This window comes from Hetaerina americana, unplaced genomic scaffold (assembly GCF_022747635.1).
Source record: "Hetaerina americana unplaced genomic scaffold, ioHetAmer1.1.p SCAF_9, whole genome shotgun sequence".
Classification (NCBI taxonomy): domain Eukaryota; kingdom Metazoa; phylum Arthropoda; class Insecta; order Odonata; family Calopterygidae; genus Hetaerina; species Hetaerina americana.
Window position 1 is genome coordinate 61,886,764 of NW_027287538.1, and position 18,668 is coordinate 61,905,431.

The following is an 18,668-nucleotide window of genomic DNA, read 5'->3' on the forward strand; positions in this document are numbered from 1 at the left end:
TGGAATGACAAAGAGGTTATAAGTTCTACATTTAAGTCCACATTACCTTGTCTGTATATTTGTTATTTATGTATGTACGAGGGTCATCCGGAAAGTAGTACCCGTTCGTGAAATAAAGACACAAAAGTAAATATTAACAAACATAAAAAATTTTATTTGAAAGAGGATACTTTAAACTACTTCTCAACATAATCTCCAAGCAAATTAAGGCATTTGTCATAACGTGTGACAAGTTTCTGTATTCCTGCTGCATAGTCCTTCGCCGCCAGCTCATTGAGATACGCGAGGGACCCATCTTGCACAAATTTTTGCATAATGCAGATGGTGTTTAACAATTTCATGAACAATTGTTCGAGAAACATTGGGAAAATGCTCACAGATGTCATCAATTGTGACGCGCCGATCGTTCCTCACGAATTCGTCAACTGAGCTCACCAGTTGGTCTGTAATGACAGACGGTCTCCCCGAACGCTCATCGTCGTGTGTGTTCCCCCTCCCCATGTTGAAGTTGCGACACCACCGCCGAACAGACGACTCGTCCATTACATTGTCTCCATACACCTCCTTTAATTGGCGATGAATATCACATGGGCGAACGTTTCTTGCATTGAGGAATTTAATCACTGCCCTCACTTCACAACTGGCGGCGTTCTCAATTTTTTTAAACATTGTAAACAATCACAGAAACAACACAGGCAATGCTAGCGTCACGCAACTTGGCTCAGAGAAGGCAGACAAGCCACTGAAGCTATCTGACCTCGTCCAGCGGCTACTCGCGTCGTCAGCACTTCATGCGGCACGAACGGGTACTACTTTCCGGATGACCCTCGTATGTTAAGGATAATATGAAACAATTCACCAATGCTCATGTATATGGGCATAATACTTGAAGGAGTGTTGTACATGTATTCTGCCACTCTTCTGGTATGTATAATAGGAGTTCATTTTAAGTGGCCATCAAAATCTTCAACTGTCTGCCACCAAGCATAAAATCTGCTCCTTCTAAGGGTACATTTAAGAAATATCTCAAGAATTTTCTGATAGATAAATGCTATTATAGCGTGGATGAGTTTCTGGAGTCTTCGGAACACTGATACAGCTGATTGTTTGTTCTCTGACTTATCCTATATTTTACTTTGTAAAGTCTGGGGACCAATAAAATGTATTTATTTAAATTAAATAATCATAAAAATGGTGTATTCAGCACATCTCATGCATGAATTGATGATATGATAAAGAAGTATAATGTTTTACAAATAAAGACCTGAAAATCACCAATTGTCCTTCAAAATGAATCCTAAAGTGAATGGTTAGGTATTAGACAAAGTTTTAATGAGCACAATTTTATTTTCTTATTGATTTAAATAACATGCTCCTCAAATGACACAAAAGCTAGATAATATGGTCCAACATGAAAGAAATGAAGACATTGGGAAGAAGCATCACTTCACATTGCTCCTGAAAATGGGAAGGCATGTTGATCCCAAAAATTCACAGCAAACCCCCGAGAACCACCTCTGCATCATTGAATCGCTGTGAAATTGTATGATATACTAAAAAGGAGCATGGTGGTATATGCATTTACAAGGGACATGGTAGTCAAGTGGACTACTGACTGGAGGGCCCAGGTTCAATCCCTGGTTACACCTCTGGGCACCTGAGATTCACCCTAGCTCTGTGATTTTTTGTGTACCAGATCTTCCTGAGAAAATATGGTGGCACAGGGAAAGGAACTGACCTCCCTAATTACCCTGCTGATGTATGAATTTCACATGCAGATGGGCTTGGTACTAAGTGAGCTCTACCCTCACAGATCAAACAGACCTTTGGATTAATAACTGGTTATTTTTAATGTATTCACCCAAAAGCATAATGCATCAGCATTTACAAACATTATTGTGAGTGTGAAATATCATAATTGGATGCAAGCACTTTCCAGGGTTATTTTGAGCAGCTCTGCTTTCTTATTACTTCTCCTTCCACTCCATTCACTATACCTTGTACTTCCACGCTCACATCCCTATCCCTGTTGTCATGCTTAACTCTTACCAACCAACTGGAGTCAAATGTCTGCAAGGTACCTAGCTACCTTATGTTTACTCTTTTGTCATTGCTGAAGAGCTGTTATCTTCTTTTGCCTTCATTTTGTGTAGAATCAATGAGAGTGTTAGTTTGTAACCTACATTATCTTGATCCCCATGGGGCTGTTGAGTCAATCTTGCAATATATCTGGAGGTGTAATTACTTTGGGTCCTTGGATCAAGTCAGTATTCAGAACAGCAGAGCTTGTGTTGATGAAAAAATATTCTTCTGAGGATACAAATTTTTAAATTGGCAATTCTTTATTTTTGATTGCATTTTGAAGCTTTTTCAGCAATTATTTTTATCCAAAGTGAGTTGCATCAATGTTCAAAATGATGTTGTATCAAAGTTCGAGACCATTGTGATAGCACATTAATTAAGCATTAAAATCATGAGCATGCAGTATAGCTCTAATGTTGCATTACAATTGTACAAAAATTCAAACAGCACGAATAAAGTGTCATAAATCATGGGAAAACTTTAATTCCGGGGGCGAATAAGCTAGATTTCTCTGGCATTGATGAATAATAGCTCAGACACTGATAATGGGTTATTTGAGACAAATATATGATTATGATTTGCATGTAATATTCAGCTGAATTTTCTTTCATCTTTAGATTGGTGGCTGAGAAAATAGACCGCAATGAACGCAAAAATGGTGCTGAGATTGTGACAGAAATATGTGGGCAGGAAAGTACAGAGTTTTGGAAGAATCTTGGGCATGAAGATGGATTACCTCCTCCACCCTCCAGTGGGATCCCAAAGGTGAGTGGAGTTTAAAAATGGATACTTGATGCAGTGTAAATTCCAAATAGTACCTAATAAAGTAATAGTTTTAAAAAAAATTGGAAACATAATGCTAGAAGCAATTGCAGGCCAAAAAATGACCACTCTCCCAGATTTGCACCTCTATTTACCAGGACACTGCCATAAAGAGTGAGTAGAAGGTGACATTACTGAAGTGCTTAGCAGACCACTTCAGCACTTAAAAAGAAGACTCACAAATTCCATGGGTTACAAATATGATGGGTCTTTCATTTGAAATGACTTCACCTTTCACAATATTTGGACTACTTGTTGTTCCTCCCTTATGCCTCAGTTGCTTTTCAAATGCTAATTAATTGCTCATTTTGATATTTGAAGTTGAATGTTTTTCCTAGACCTTAAACAAATATTTGAATCCATATCACTTCACTGTGCACAATTGGCTACGCTATGTGATATATCCCTTATCCTCAATGAGTCAGCCATTTTGAGCGATGACAAATGTACCACTTACGACAATTTGAGTCTCCAATAGAAATTTCAATGACCTCATAAAACATTAAATGCTCAATGCACAAATTTCACTACTAACATTTACTATTATAGTAAAATGAGTTATTGACATACAAATTTAAATTGCATATAAGTTAACATTGAGAAAAATTCTTTCTTACTGCTATATTAAGGCATTGAGTCAAATTATTTAGTCACAACTTTGATATATTTCTCCAAAAACTACACACATTTATTTCTGGAATATGCATAACTTACTGGGGTTTTTCTGGTAAGAGAACATGTATTTTATCATTCATTGTCAGTCATGATGCAAGGATGGGTGCTTATGGAAAAATTCATTATAGGATTCTTCTTTCCCAACTGTCAACTTCTGTAGCAAAGAGCCCAACCTCAACAGGTGCATCATCTAAGAGGAACCCTAAATGTATCCTTGATACTGAGAAGCAATCTCAGTTATGATCTCAAAAGGGCATGTAGATGAGCATTTGATGTTGGCATTGTAAACAGTTTTCGTTGGTTGATCCTGCATTTTGGGTAATTAAAAATGTCCTACCTCAGGAGGCTATCTATTATGCTTCCACCATTCCCACTCTGAGAGCTCTACAGTAACTCCTTAACAACCTTAGCCTTTCTTTCATCAACCTATCCACCTACTGAGTGAACTGGGTAAGGTTAGAATAAAATGCTTCAATGTGTACTGGAAGTAGTCTACTGGAGTAGGCCTATGAGATCTCCTCCACTCTCCTAAAGATCAAATACATAATATTAAGTCAAAAGCTTTTGCAAGTGACCAAAATGTGGCATTAATGATTAGGTGTTTAATGCATTCATGAAGCAGAGGTCAGGTCACACAAACTCATCCACAAATAATCCATTGCATGAAAACATAAAACCCTTGCCCAAGCCAAAATTCAAAGCCATAACACTTGGACTAGCCACTGAGTTTGTTGGCCTGAGAGATATTCTGAAACGGTGCACTATTAATGCACTTGGAGGAATTTGTGAAGAATGCTTTATTTTATGTAAAGACATCATTTACATGTGCATACATTGGTAATTTTAGAAAATATCATTTCCAATAGATCACCAATGATATATTCTTCCGCTTTCAGGAGGTAGTAGATCACAATTATGTCCCGCGTGGATCCCGCCTCTACCGAGTTCGCCTGGGGACGGGCTATCTTGAGTTGCCCCAAGTGGAGCCCGTGGCTGAGTCAATGCTCACTCCCGGAGGCACCTTCAAAGCACCCCACGCTCGTCCTCTCACACCTGCCCTTCTTGCTTCCAGGGGGGTCTACATTCTTGACTGCTATGCTGACATTTTTGTGTGGTGAGCATCTATCTTTTCACATTGAAAGAAATGGTAATGGAAAATGGGTGATGAAATTAGGTGTAACCGTTTACTGAGCATTTTGGTGCATTTGTAGAATGCGATGAAGTTAATATTAGATCATTTGCCACAGTTTGTGTCCAGTTGTCTAATTGTAACATGTCTAAGTTTGACTTTGAATACATATTCTGGGATATAGCTCTGTATCTACCCTGTAATCACTGGTAGAATTTAAAGGCATGTTCTTATGATCCTTAATTTTAAGGTATTATTACATTGGCAAATGGCATAGCTAAATGCCATTTGTATTTCCCTTTCCATTGCTAATTATTTTATATTTTTACCGATGGTGTAAGTTTTTTTTCAAAGAAAATGCTTATGCTATTGCTTCATTGTATTGTTCATTATTTATGATCATATGATTAAGTTAAATTCATAATTTGTAGTGTGCTGCTTGTCAGCTGGATTCTATTCTATGCTAAATATAAGTACATGTGTAATACATGAGCTGTTAGGTGTAGACAAATAATTTTTTGTTTTGCTTGTCTCTACATTTCCGGGTTCTCCATCCATGTTGGTTGTCTTTGGGTGACGACAGTTTCACTGGCCATTCTGCCTGTATCCTCAGATTGAAGGTATACCTATGATCTGAAGATGCAGGCAGGATGGCGAGCAAAACTGTCGTCACCCAAAGACAACCAACGCAGATGGAGAACCCAGAAATGCAGAGACAAAGCAGTTCAACGCCGCAGAAACCTTCCAACGAATTGTTTGTTTTTATCTAATAACTCTATTTGAAAGAATTTTCTCCTAAAACCACTCAATCACTCCTGAAATAAAAGTATGAAAGGTTAAAACTCAGTCATTGATGGCTATTGTGCCTTTAGAAATAAGTGAATTCAGTAGTTATAGAGTTAATGTGGTAACAACAAGAGGCACCTCTAATCTTTAAGTCCAGCATTCAGATGAATTATGCAGGTTTCCTCCACATTGGCATCATGTTGATGGCCATCAGCATGATGGCAATGTAGAGGAAATGCGGAATTATGCATTATTTAACTCCAGCAAGTGATAGAATCCTCTTTTGAAAGATATTTGATGGAAAAATTGAAAATTTCTCTTTTAACAGGTAGGATATATTGCTTTTCCCAATGTAAAAACATCGACTTGTTATTTCAAATGTAACGCCTATTTATTTAGCCTATACTGAGTGTTAACAAAGGGAAATATGTATTCTCCCCTTCTTTAATGGGTGTTGCCATACAGTGCTGTTCACCTCAAACTTCTCCTTTCCTATGCCATTAACTCCTCTTATTGCATGCCAAATCTTGTAGTACACCTTTTAAGCATCCAGCCTCATTAGTGAATTTGACTTTAATTCCTTATTTATCCCTCCTGTCTGTTGTGTGCAAAGGGCAGGGAACACATCCCTTCACCCTGTATTTTTGAACCTATGCTTGATTAAGATTTTCACATTTTTCTCAATCTTATGCCATATATTCCTCCCCCCTTCCACTGCCCCTCCCATAACAACCGTCCCTCCCCATTTCTTCTACTTTCTTTCCTCCCAGATCTCAGTATTTATGAGAGAGCCCTTGTACTCATTCTGTACCAGAATATGGTGTATTATATCCAAATGTAGTCTGTAATATATTATTTAGCTAGTGGAAAAGTGTTATTATTTGATCATTAATAATGCCTCCATAAATTTTCCTGCGTGGTGTCTTTGGATGTGGTATCTTGGCAACAGGAGACACCTTTCTCTTTTTAGCAAAGCTTGGCACAGAAGATAAATGTAATACCATGGCAGTGGCTTATGTTGTAATAAACATCGGTTCACTCATTTCTTTAAATCGTTTAAGAGCTTTGAAATTGAGATGCCTATAGTTTGGAAACTATATCATTAACATAATGAAGAACAGGATAAAGTTAGGTTTTACCAGATTTAAACCTTTTATTTATTCTCCCCTTGATCCATCCTCCTGTTCAAAACTCTATATTTGTAACTTTCTCATATATTACTTCAATTAATTAAAAGATTAGAGTGTGTTTTAACTTGTCTTATGTTTTAAGGTCTTAGATATGTGCCCGTAGAAGATAAATTTTGCAGTTTTCTTTTAATTGATTCATCTTTATATTAAAATTGATATATCATTATTCCTCTTCTAGGTTTGGCAAGAAGTCAACACGTTTAGTTCGGGCTGCTGCAATGAAACTCTGCCAGGAGTTGTTTGTTATGATTAAGCGACCAGTCCATGCTCTTGTCACACGTGTGCAAGAAGGTACTGAGACTCAGGTGAGGTGCCTCTTATCTATATGACCTTAATTATTCATTTCAATTACGGTCCTTTCTTAGGATGCTTTTTAAGAAAAACTTAAGAAATAAAATGCTACTTAATTAACTTACATTTTCTCAAGTGTCTTAATACTGTTAAAATATTTGTTGACTCTTTATAGTGTGATGGTACGGTAAAGTTTTCTACCTGAGGCACTGCCTTGTAGATTTTCATTGACTAACAGAAAAGCACATAAGTTGAAATTGGTGTTCTTAGTTAGTATTTGGAGCTTTTTGTTTTCTATTGTGCCCAAACTCTAAATGTAAATACCATCCTGGTGTGTACCCTACATTAGCATCCACCTTAGTAGAATTAGAATTATATGCTTCTTTTTCAGTGTTTTTATTCGCTTTAAGCCATTTTATTACATTTGAATTGATATGAAAATGAATTAATACCTCAAACTTAAAAGGTTAGTTTACAGCTATGGTGTTGTTTTACATGGTTTTCAACACTCCACTCCCGCTATAAAATGAGTCTTAATAAGCAATGTATTAACAAAAATCAATTCAACAGAAATGATATGCATATAAATTATAAAATTAAGAAGTCAATTTGTTATCTCAGATGGATTTTGATCTTTTTAATGAATTCTGGGTTCAGAGGTGTAGATTCGTGGTTCTTGCTGAATTGTCTACTAAGGAGAGGTGTCCACTAACTGTAAAAAATTACTTAATTTGAGTCTTATGTTAGTTCGAGATAAGTAAATTTGAGGTTTCACTGTATTTCATTTATAAAGAATTTGAATTATATCAATTTTTTTATTTAAATATCAAATGAATTAGACAATCAAATTTTTGTATTGCTATGTGTGTATGATTTAATGAATTTTTGGTGAAAAAAGTGCATGTATTGTGCAATTTTACCATTAAAGTTTGTTCTTATTAATGAAATCTCCCCAGTTAAAATATTTATTCTTATTCCCCTGCCCTAGATTTTTAAATCAAAGTTTGCTGGTTGGGATGATATAGTTGCTGTTGATTTCACAAGAACCGCTGAATCTGTGAGACGTACTGGTGCTGATCTTGTGGAGTGGGCAAAACGACAGGAAACGAAGGTGAGAGTTCATAGTTCAAGCCATTTTTTCAGGTATATGTTTTCACAGTGTTAAACATATGACATTTTTGTGGAGTTTTCCTCATTCAGGAATCATTCCTTTTGCTTTTTCGTCATGTTTATTGATTAAATAAAAGTAATTAATTTTCTCTGTATTCAAGTTCTTAGTTGTTTCTTCTGTGACATTTACTATCTTCAAATTCAACTAATTTTAAATCTTTTGCATCCATGTTTGAGGTATGATTAACCATGAAATGGCCATCAATTCATGATTATAGTGTGTATTTTTTCCTCAAAATGTTTATTTATTATCAAACACCAGGGGTGCACAATGTGCATGGTAGCATGAGTTAATAGGAGGCTCTCTATATGCTATGACTTCCTGATCTGAAATTTCTATTTTATATGTTCCACCATTTAACCGTACTTTGCTTAATGACATGGTGGGATCCATAATAATTTGTTATTAAGTGAAGTTTCATTTAATGAGTGATTCACATTTTTTCTATGGTAAAATTATTTCTGCATTCCTTAGAAATTTCTACCCAAATATGTATTTCACAATCTGTTGGAGCATGGGCAACAGTTTTATAACAGGTGCAGAATCAATGTTGCTCATGACAAATGCACTAGCTTTGTTATTAGTCAAGGAAAACCTTAACCACTCACTCCTAATCACATTTTTACATCATAGTTTATGGAACAGCATATTCATCCATCTAGGGTATAAATGATATGATATGACATGAAATAGACAGCAATAAATAGACAATAATTTAGAAGTAACTCACTATTTTAAATTTTAAAATTTCAGGTTATGTCAAATGTTATGCCTGCTAGTAGCCTAATATGTTTTTGGTTTGGTGAAACTCATTTGTCTTGGGCTCATTAGAGATAAGAGATATGTTGAATTGGGAATATTTTGTAGCAGTTGAATGTGGCTGAAATATTTGAGTCTCGATCTCTTAGAAACCAAGTATCCTAAACAAAATCAACCAGATGGATTCATTAGCTGTTGTTCTAAGAACATTCAATCATAATTTAAAGAGATTTTTTTGTTAATGTCCATTCAATAATCCTATGAGTAGATTTGAAATGGCCTATATCATAACATTCCCGTGTACATCTTGTCCAATTTGCAGATTTTATTATTTTGTTTTTTATCACCTTTATATGATTAAAGAGCCATTTTAAATCTGTAATTCATCTCTTGTGCAAACAACTTGATTTCCCAAGAAATGACTAATGACTTAAATGAGCTCACCTGTGGTAATGGGATGTATGCAAGTTCTCAGAAATCTCTTCGCAGGATGGTTGTTTGAGGTAATGTAGCTTAGAAATAGGAACTTCCAATATTGTATAATTTCTTTGGTCTTTATCTTGGTATTTTCCCTGATGTTTTCAGGCTGATCTTGCAGCACTCTTTGCCCCGCGTCAGCCTCTGATGCCCGTGGCAGAAGCCAGAGCTCTGGCTGAAGAATGGAATGAGGACTTAGAAGCAATGGAAGCATTTGTTCTTGAGGGCCGGAAGTTTGTGAGGCTTCCTGAGGAGGAATTAGGTGAGTGTCTCAACAGCAATGTTGTTAGCATATCGATTCCTCTAAACTTCTTGTATCCCTATTTTAAAACTAAAGTGACATAACCCAATAAAGGATGATCTATTTATGCAGAAATGCTATATACCCTTATAAATACAAGTAGGTTATATTCCAAAAAAAGTTGTTTTTTTAAATATTTTACGCTAAATATTAATGCCATAAAGGACAATCGTCATTTTCATAACATTATTTCATAAGATAAGCTAATTTCCTTTGTAATTTAACCTATTTTTTTCTTATTTCCAAATTAAAGTGTAGGTAAAATAAGAAAACAGTTTGCTTGAGTTTGCTCTCACAGTTATGGAATATTCTTGCTTACATACACAGTCATGAAAGGTTTATTCTTATTTGCTTAATGCAACTATCAGTTATCATTTATATTTCAAGGCATATAAGATGCACCGAATTTTCTTCCCATAGTATAGGTCAAAAAATCACCTACATCTTATATATGTAGGTTTGAACTCCAAGAATTAGTGTTCAATATTAAATGTTATTTTTACTCCAAATGATCGGTAATGCCTATTTTGACTCCATTATATTTAGATCATTATATATATTTATGTATAATACTTATTTTTCAATTGGAGAGAGTTGCAGTTGGGATTGTTATTAACAAGGTCATCTCAATTATGTGACATGGGTATCATGTTGCTCACTACTGTAATGTTGAAAGAGGTGTGAACAAGTTATCAAATGAATTTGATCCTATTTTATCACAACTGATCATAATAAAACAGCATGGAACTAATAAGGAACTAAAACTTAAGTTGGTGGAGTGGCATGCTTTCATGTTTCCTACTAAAACATTTTTCTTGTGTGAGCCCAACTGAAATGAGGGTGTATCTTATAAAATGTCAAATACCATACATTGAAGTCCTGCTTTCAGTTTTAGCAAAATGGTATTTTCCCTGAGTAATGCATGTAGAAAGTAATAGTGGATAAATACACGTATTAACTTGCTTTGCATCCATTTCTATATGACAAAGCATTGTTCTTAGTGTGCATATACTGTCTTCATATCCTCTGTTAGATGGCTGTGTCCAGGGTAGGATTTAACTGAAATACCTAATGCAATAATTTCCAAATGGTGCTTACAGGTCACTTCTACAGTGGGGATTGCTATGTGTTCCTGTGTCGGTACTGGGTTCCGCCAGATGGAGATGATGATGGGGCAGAGGGCAACGAGGAAGCTCCTGATGAGGAAGAGGAGGAATGTTTCCAGTGTGTCGTTTACTTTTGGCAGGGCCGGGAGGCATCAAACATGGGCTGGCTCACTTTCACATTCAGGTGAGATGACCACATCTTTCATTCATTTTGGTCTCATTGATCGTCATCTGTATCTCTTACTTGTTAATTTTGAAGCTGGTGATTAATAACTACCCTATCTCTTTTTCTAATCTGGGGTCATCAATATGGAAACACTTTCATATCATATCCATGAAGTTCATGAGTTTTACGGTAGAAATATAATTGTGATGAGTGAGTCTTACTAATGCTATTCATAGTTTTATGTGCTTATACTTTCAAAGTTTTTAAAATATTCCAAGTCAAGGACTATAAATAATGATAATAATTCTATGACACATATTTTGAGCATTAATCAGAAGTACCTAGGTCATACAAACCGCAAAAACTTGACATGAGAGAGGATATCTTGATTGCCTTAGTAACTGTTATACTCACTCAGCACTCACTGTTAAATGTGTTCAAATATCAATTAAATAATATTATTATGATGCATTTCCATACATTTGAACATGTTTTATTCGCTCAACTATTTCTGCTTTAGAATCAGAACTTTTAAATGAATTCCAGTGACAGCAAACCATCTACTGCGAAAGAGTAAAAATAGTCAACTTTCAGTAGTATCATACTCTATGTATTGTGTTTGACTTTGCTCTTCCGTATTATGATTGTGAATTACATTTACACTCTTAATTAGACATAAATATATATTTAATTCAACTATTATTTTTTCAGTTTACGGAGAAAGTTTGCTGGTTTATTTGGAGAAAGGTTAGAGGTTGTGAGAACTCATCAGCAACAGGAAAACTTGAAGTTCATGGCACACTTCCGACAGAAATTTATCATCCACAAAGGGAAGAGAAGGCACCTACTGGATATGCTTATTCGCAGAGAGGTCAGTAGCAATCACTCATTTGCATTCAACATTTCAGTATTTCTTATTGTGATGTATTTGTGCGCCATGTATAGTCAGTTGTAGTCAGTAACTGTCTTTGTTATATTATCTGCATAAAATTATTAAATAATCATTAGTCTGTCAAGATAAGTTTTTAATGACCATTAGTACGAGGGTCATCCGGAAAGTAGTACCCGTTCGTGAAATAAAGACACAAAAGTAAATATTAACAAACATAAAAAATTTTATTTGAAAGAGGATACTTTAAACTACTTCTCAACATAATCTCCAAGCAAATTAAGGCATTTGTCATAACGTGTGACAAGTTTCTGTATTCCTGCTGCATAGTCCTTCGCCGCCAGCTCATTGAGATACGCGAGGGACCCATCTTGCACAAATTTTTGCATAATGCAGATGGTGTTTAACAATTTCATGAACAATTGTTCGAGAAACATTGGGAAAATGCTCACAGATGTCATCAATTGTGACGCGCCGATCGTTCCTCACGAATTCGTCAACTGAGCTCACCAGTTGGTCTGTAATGACAGACGGTCTCCCCGAACGCTCATCGTCGTGTGTGTTCCCCCTCCCCATGTTGAAGTTGCGACACCACCGCCGAACAGACGACTCGTCCATTACATTGTCTCCATACACCTCCTTTAATTGGCGATGAATATCACATGGGCGAACGTTTCTTGCATTGAGGAATTTAATCACTGCCCTCACTTCACAACTGGCGGCGTTCTCAATTTTTTTAAACATTGTAAACAATCACAGAAACAACACAGGCAATGCTAGCGTCACACAACTTGGCTCAGAGAAGGCAGACAAGCCACTGAAGCTATCTGACCTCGTCCAGCGGCTACTCGCGTCGTCAGCACTTCATGCGGCACGAACGGGTACTACTTTCCGGATGACCCTCGTAGTAACCAAAGCTACATGTCCCACAGAACATCACTCACGATATCGTGACACCCTAGAATATATCAAACCATTCTTCATCTCTGCATGCCTTCTAACAACCTTCATTCCACCCTGCATGCTTAATCGTTTCATTTTGTGCCTCAATCACCAAAATTCTCTCCTATATCACTGTTTTCAACAATCCATCAGCACTTGGTGTCACTTTAATCCTCTTTTCATGACTTCATCAAATTTCTCCATGTACTCCCTCTCTTCCGATGCCATGCCTAGAATTTCCTCATTTGCTGTTCATTTCTGTCCATTTTTTTTTTACCATTCATATCTGTACCTATTTCTCAAAAGCTGGAACTATGCCCCTTTCCTGTTGCCCTTGGTGTCTACCCACCTGGGAAAAACTCAAATATTAGGCTGCCTGGAAAAGGTATGCGAACAGCAGTTATGAGTATACATTTTTTTATAGATAAGTACCCCTATTATGGTTTCAAATCACCCATTTCTAGCTATGTAAAATTTAAAAAACTAATTTTCCACTGCTATCTATTTTGTGCAATGCATGAATTCTACAAATTAGAGTCTCTTCTTCTCCACAAAGTAGAGAAAGGCAACAAAATCTAAATGATAATCAAATTGCTACAATATTACTTTCAAGTGACACATTATAAATATTCTCAGAATGTGATGATGACCGTAGTCATATTGCTTCATTGCTACCAAATTTTAATGTAAAATTTAGGATTTAATGGCAAATACATTTTCCTACATATTTTGATCTTCCAAATGTTTAGGGTGAAAGCACTTAAAGTTCAAATGTCAAGAACATTTATACACATCAAAAAACAATTTTTTTATATCTTGCATGTGTCATACCACAATATTTTCCCTCCTTGGCTCTGTTTTCATATATGGTGACATCTCCAGGCAGTGCTAGAATGCTAACAGTAAGCTTCCCTTCATAGCTGCAGTCACCCTTGGCATGCGTTTAGCATGAAATGTGGTACTGTATTGTGTGATGTATGTATGTTGGGCATGGAAAGGCAGTGCCAGCTGAGATATTGACAGGTAACCCCTGCAAGCCCAGTCTCCATATGCATAGAAAGCGAGTGAATGAAAGGTTTTCTGAGACTGCAATTTGCTTCATCGGGGTGTATTTTTTCATGTGAAATGAACCACATTCATGTCACCATTTCTTCTATCGTCACCTTTTGTGCACATTTTGTTTGGTTGCATTAAGCTCTTCCATGTGAAGGTGGTCATTTTTTATGTTTCCTCGGAGAAGTAAGGCCTAGGATTAGCTAATAGTTTGAATTTAGCATGGCTTGGGAAAAAGAGGCTGCTAATCAAACTTCTACCAGCTGACATTATGGTTTATCATCATAGTCTTTGTTCACCATTATGGAGAGATAGAAAATATTAGGTCTATATTTCATACTAAGCTTTTATTTTGTCAGATGCAGGCCACAATTTCCTCCCAGATATAATGCATCAAGAAGGGTTCAGGGGAATGGGAAAACAGTGCTTTTCATGTTGAAAGTTTTTCAATCATCATTGCTCAGGTACCAACCATGTGGTGAATGAATAGCTTTCTTATATTGTTTAATCTCTTTTCTGAATATTCAATGAGCTTTGAGTCACTCTCCTTGCATTGGATAACATTTCTTAAATCTGGTAAAATCAAAAAACTTCACTAACAAATATTGAAATTTATTTATCCCTGTTGCATAGTCTTGCTCTTTCTTCATTGATCATGTTTCCAAGCCACCCTCCAAAGTTCATTAAAGTGCGACATGTAAAAATTGTATTCATTGATGATTCTACCTATAGAGTTGTCAGATTTAATCTGCTAAAAATGATCCATAATATTTTTATTCTTTAATTTGTTTATTTGTTGGATAAGTGCTATCCCCAGATAGTAAGTAAGTCACAAATGTCAGATTACCTAATACCATGTTTAAATACAGACACCCATATTTTGCCAGCAGATAGCAGCTTGTTTGTATACGTGTACATGTATATATATGTACAGCGACAGTAGTAGTAGTATGTTCTATAGGCTGTGTGAGATCTCGCAGTTAGTCATTCAGTCAGTGGCAGAAAGTTCAAGATGGTAGAGGTGTTGCTTGAGTGTACCCAAGAAGAGCAGCTGTTTCTGCTGCATTTAAGATGACAGGTGTGCTGCAGAGTATTTCATGCTTTGGACATCCACCATACAGTTCATATTTAGCCCCCAGTAATTTTCGTCTGTTCAGGGCCCTAAAAAAGCAAATGAGTGGCTCGTAGGCTGTAGATGTTACTCATTGGTTGTGACTGCAAACAAAAGAGTTTTTTGCTGCCAGCTACCAAGGAATTGTAAAGAAGTGGGATTATTGTATGAATGCACAGGGTGAATATGAAGAAAAGTGAAATAAATTTCAGGAAGTTGCTTTGATTAGTATTGCTTCTATCCAGTTTTGCGAGTTACTTATTGACACACACTCATATTATTTCTTTCTTCCATAGTAATTGTTACTTATTTATGGCAATGTTTTAGTCACCAATAGAATTTGACAAAAATGAATTCATATGGACCGAGTTTGTTTTATTTTTCTTTTTTTCTAAAATCTGAGTTCTGTTGAAGCACTGGAAACATGTGAACAATGAAATTAAAACTTCCCTGGAATGAAACATGTACACATTACCCTATTTGTGTTGCCATTATGAGTGCATATTGCATAAATTATATATTTCTCGTATTAATGTATACTATGTATGATATGTTCTAGAATGATAATTTCTCTTGCGATAACCTCTACCTCCTACAATCCTGCATCATCCTATTCTCATTAGTTTAAAAGAAACATTTAATTGCTACCAAAAACATTTTCTACCAAAAGATCTCAAACAAGAATTTAATATTACAGAAGGAAAAAACTGAGCGCATAGCAGCTGAGAATGCCAAAATTGCTGAAGAGGAAGCAAAGAAGGGTGTAGAGGGTGGAACCAAGAACAATGTGGCTTCCGAGGAGCAAAATGGAGATGTGGATGCATCCAAGGATGACTCAAATAAGGGAGAGAGCAGTGGAAGCAAGTCTGGAAGTAAGGAGCCATCGGTGGAGAAGGAAGAGAAGAAGTATTGGTGGGAGGAAGATGACGATGAGGAGGCCAAGACAGCAGATCCCCCGCCCAAAGAGCCCTCCGTTGAGAAGGTAGAAGAGAAGAAATACTGGTGGGAAGAAGATGACGAGGAGGAGGCTAAGGCTGAAGAGCCCCCACCCAAACAACCCTCTGTTGAGAAGGAGGAGAAGAAGTATTGGTGGGAAGATGATGACGAGGAAGAGAAATCTGCCACTGAAACCTCAACGGGGGAGACAGGGAAGGAATCAGATAGTGGTAATGCAGACAACAGCGTTTCCATGGCTGATGAAGGACAGGATGGAAAGGAGGGCTCTGGATCACGAGAATCCTCTGTGCCTTTTATACCGCGGCCACCTTCAATGCCTAAGTCACTTGAACCAAACAGTGAACCACCAATAGTGAAGGAAGAGGTAAAGGAGAAAACCCCAGAGAAGAGCAAGCCACCAGCAATTTACAAGCGACCGTGGCTTATTTCGTGCACAGATGATGGGGTGAGTGGGGTGGAATTGTTCCATCTGAGGTCCAATGGGGGACCCCTGTGCACGCGCTGTATACAAATCAACCCAGAAGCATCTGCTCTCAACTCTGCCTTCTGGTGAGTCTACTACCCACTAAAAGCCACCTTACTTGCAAAAAGTTTGAAAGCATGTGAAAAGTATTGTGTAAGCATGCAAGAGATTATTTAGGTGAGTATTTTTTTAACAGAAATCATGCTGTGAGCTGGTTAAGATTATGAACGCTCCACCAAACAGGGGTAATAATCAGCTCTTCTTTCATTTAAAAATGAATTATTTTCATTCAATTTTTTTTCTATTCCATAAAACATGATTCAAACATTTTGCGTATGACATATTTCATAAAAATATATTATAGCTGATATTTCAACCTGCAGAAAATGGAAGCTATTACAGAGAGCTTGTAGGTATGTGTGTGTCAAGGATTCTCAGTTATTTAAAACAATAATCTTATCACATCTGTTCTGTGTTACCAATAGGTACGTAGGGAGTCATAAACCTCTAGTTTTCATAGAACTAGAGCTTTAGAATCATCTAGTAAGAATAGAAAAGAATTTTTATTAACCGTTGGCAATTTCAGACATTTCATGGGTTCATCAAGATGAGGTATACATTCATATGCTCCTGTACTAGTGGAACTTCATTTCAGGTGTACACTGTGATCAAATCATTCAAGAATGGTTAAGCTATTCCATAAGCACCATAATGTGTCTGCCGATTCACATTAGCTTTTTGTTTTGTATTTCCAAGCATCTGCCCTGGTGTAGTTTATTTCATTGGTATAAAATGCATTCTTCAGTGTTCATTTAAAAGATAGAATTACTTGGTGCATTACACAAATGCTTTATTTTAACCATAACTGTTTTTCTCATATCATACTGCCACAGATGATGATCAGTCATACTATGAATTAAGCATTTGTGAAATCTGCAGTTTTTTCTGTTCTTCGGTAGTTCTGTTGGCCATTCTATTGGCCATACATATACCCAATAAATGCCAATGCTTGAATACCATTAAAATCATCCTTAAGTTGTCACTACTCAATTATGTCTTGCATCAAATTAGAAAGTTTAAGGGAAAAAATGGGGTAAGTATTCATGATTAATTCAAGTTCACTGGTAAATGTTGCTTGATGGGCAAGATGTCAATACCACTTGATGTATTTACTTTTAATTAAGTTGACCATTTTGATATTTGATGAAGTTTTTCTGCATGTTGCTTTTGGTACTTTTCAGTTACATTTTGAAAGTTCCCTTTGGTGAGGGAGGTGGAGTCGTGTACATTTGGATTGGAACAAAATCTGACCCCGATGAGGCAGGATTAGTTGAAGAAATAGCTCGGGAAATGTATGGTGGGGTAAGTGTCCACTGTTTATGAAAGTTAATATTATAGTCTAGGTCTTTGGGGCATTATTTCATCTCCTGATTGAATAAAATGAAAAATTCACATGCCCTGTCAAATTTTACAATTAAAAACATGTTGAAATCTATTTGAAATAATTTTTCATGTTCATTATAGTTCAAACATATTTACTCTTTAGAAAGTGGAAGAAGATTGAAATAACATTTTTTTATCCACAGTGAAGCCTTGTTTTTTTTCTAAACTCCAGGGTTTCATAATTGGATTTCATAATGAGTTCACTTAAAAAAAATGTCTGGCAGCTCCATATTTGGCCATTGAAATCATGATACCATTTAATTTGCTCATTAAAATTGTAGGAAAATTGGCTGGGCAGGTTCATAATTAATATTCTATGCTATATTAAGAAAGAAAGCACATTTTGCCCCAAGTATTTGTTACGAAATTTCCAAAACAAATCCATAGTCCTGGATTAAATAAAAAAATAAGGTGGAAACTTTCTTAACCTGCACCTTGCATTGCAAGTGATTCACATAATGAGCTAAAATATTTTTTTTTAAATTACATGCCTAATGAGCAAATTTTTGCATAGCAAGTGAAGAGGTAAGGGGGATTCCCAGAATGATTGCATGCCAGCTGCTTCAGTTAGTGTTTAGCACTAATTGACTAGCATCTTAGTGTCAGTAGTGATCACCAATTTTTCCAAACTTGTGTTCAGGCATATTATTTGTGGTTTTTTGTGCAAAGTTCAATAATATTTTGGGTGTAATTTTGAAAATGTCCCCGACAAAAAAAACACAAGAAGACAGGCATGAGAGAATAAAAATAACCACATAAATGAAACATAAAATCTTTGAAAAGTGAGGAGAATATGTAAGCATGGTTGATCTAGCATGCACATATAATCAGTTGACATCAATGATTTGCACTATA

At 36.2% G+C, this 18,668-nt stretch overlaps 1 protein-coding gene across 1 annotated transcript in view; it reads left to right on the forward strand.

The window, feature by feature from the left end:
• fliI (FLII actin remodeling protein) overlaps nucleotides 1–18,668 on the forward strand; it is a 38,853-nt gene that overhangs the window by 14,224 nt on the left and 5,961 nt on the right. The window contains exons 12-20 of the mRNA XM_071597617.1: nucleotides 2,700–2,847; nucleotides 4,476–4,693; nucleotides 6,863–6,989; nucleotides 7,964–8,086; nucleotides 9,491–9,644; nucleotides 10,784–10,973; nucleotides 11,667–11,826; nucleotides 15,648–16,456; nucleotides 17,612–17,732. Coding sequence (XP_071453718.1) covers nucleotides 2,700–2,847; nucleotides 4,476–4,693; nucleotides 6,863–6,989; nucleotides 7,964–8,086; nucleotides 9,491–9,644; nucleotides 10,784–10,973; nucleotides 11,667–11,826; nucleotides 15,648–16,456; nucleotides 17,612–17,732 — 2,050 coding nt within the window. The remainder of the gene's footprint in view (nucleotides 1–2,699; nucleotides 2,848–4,475; nucleotides 4,694–6,862; nucleotides 6,990–7,963; nucleotides 8,087–9,490; nucleotides 9,645–10,783; nucleotides 10,974–11,666; nucleotides 11,827–15,647; nucleotides 16,457–17,611; nucleotides 17,733–18,668) is intronic.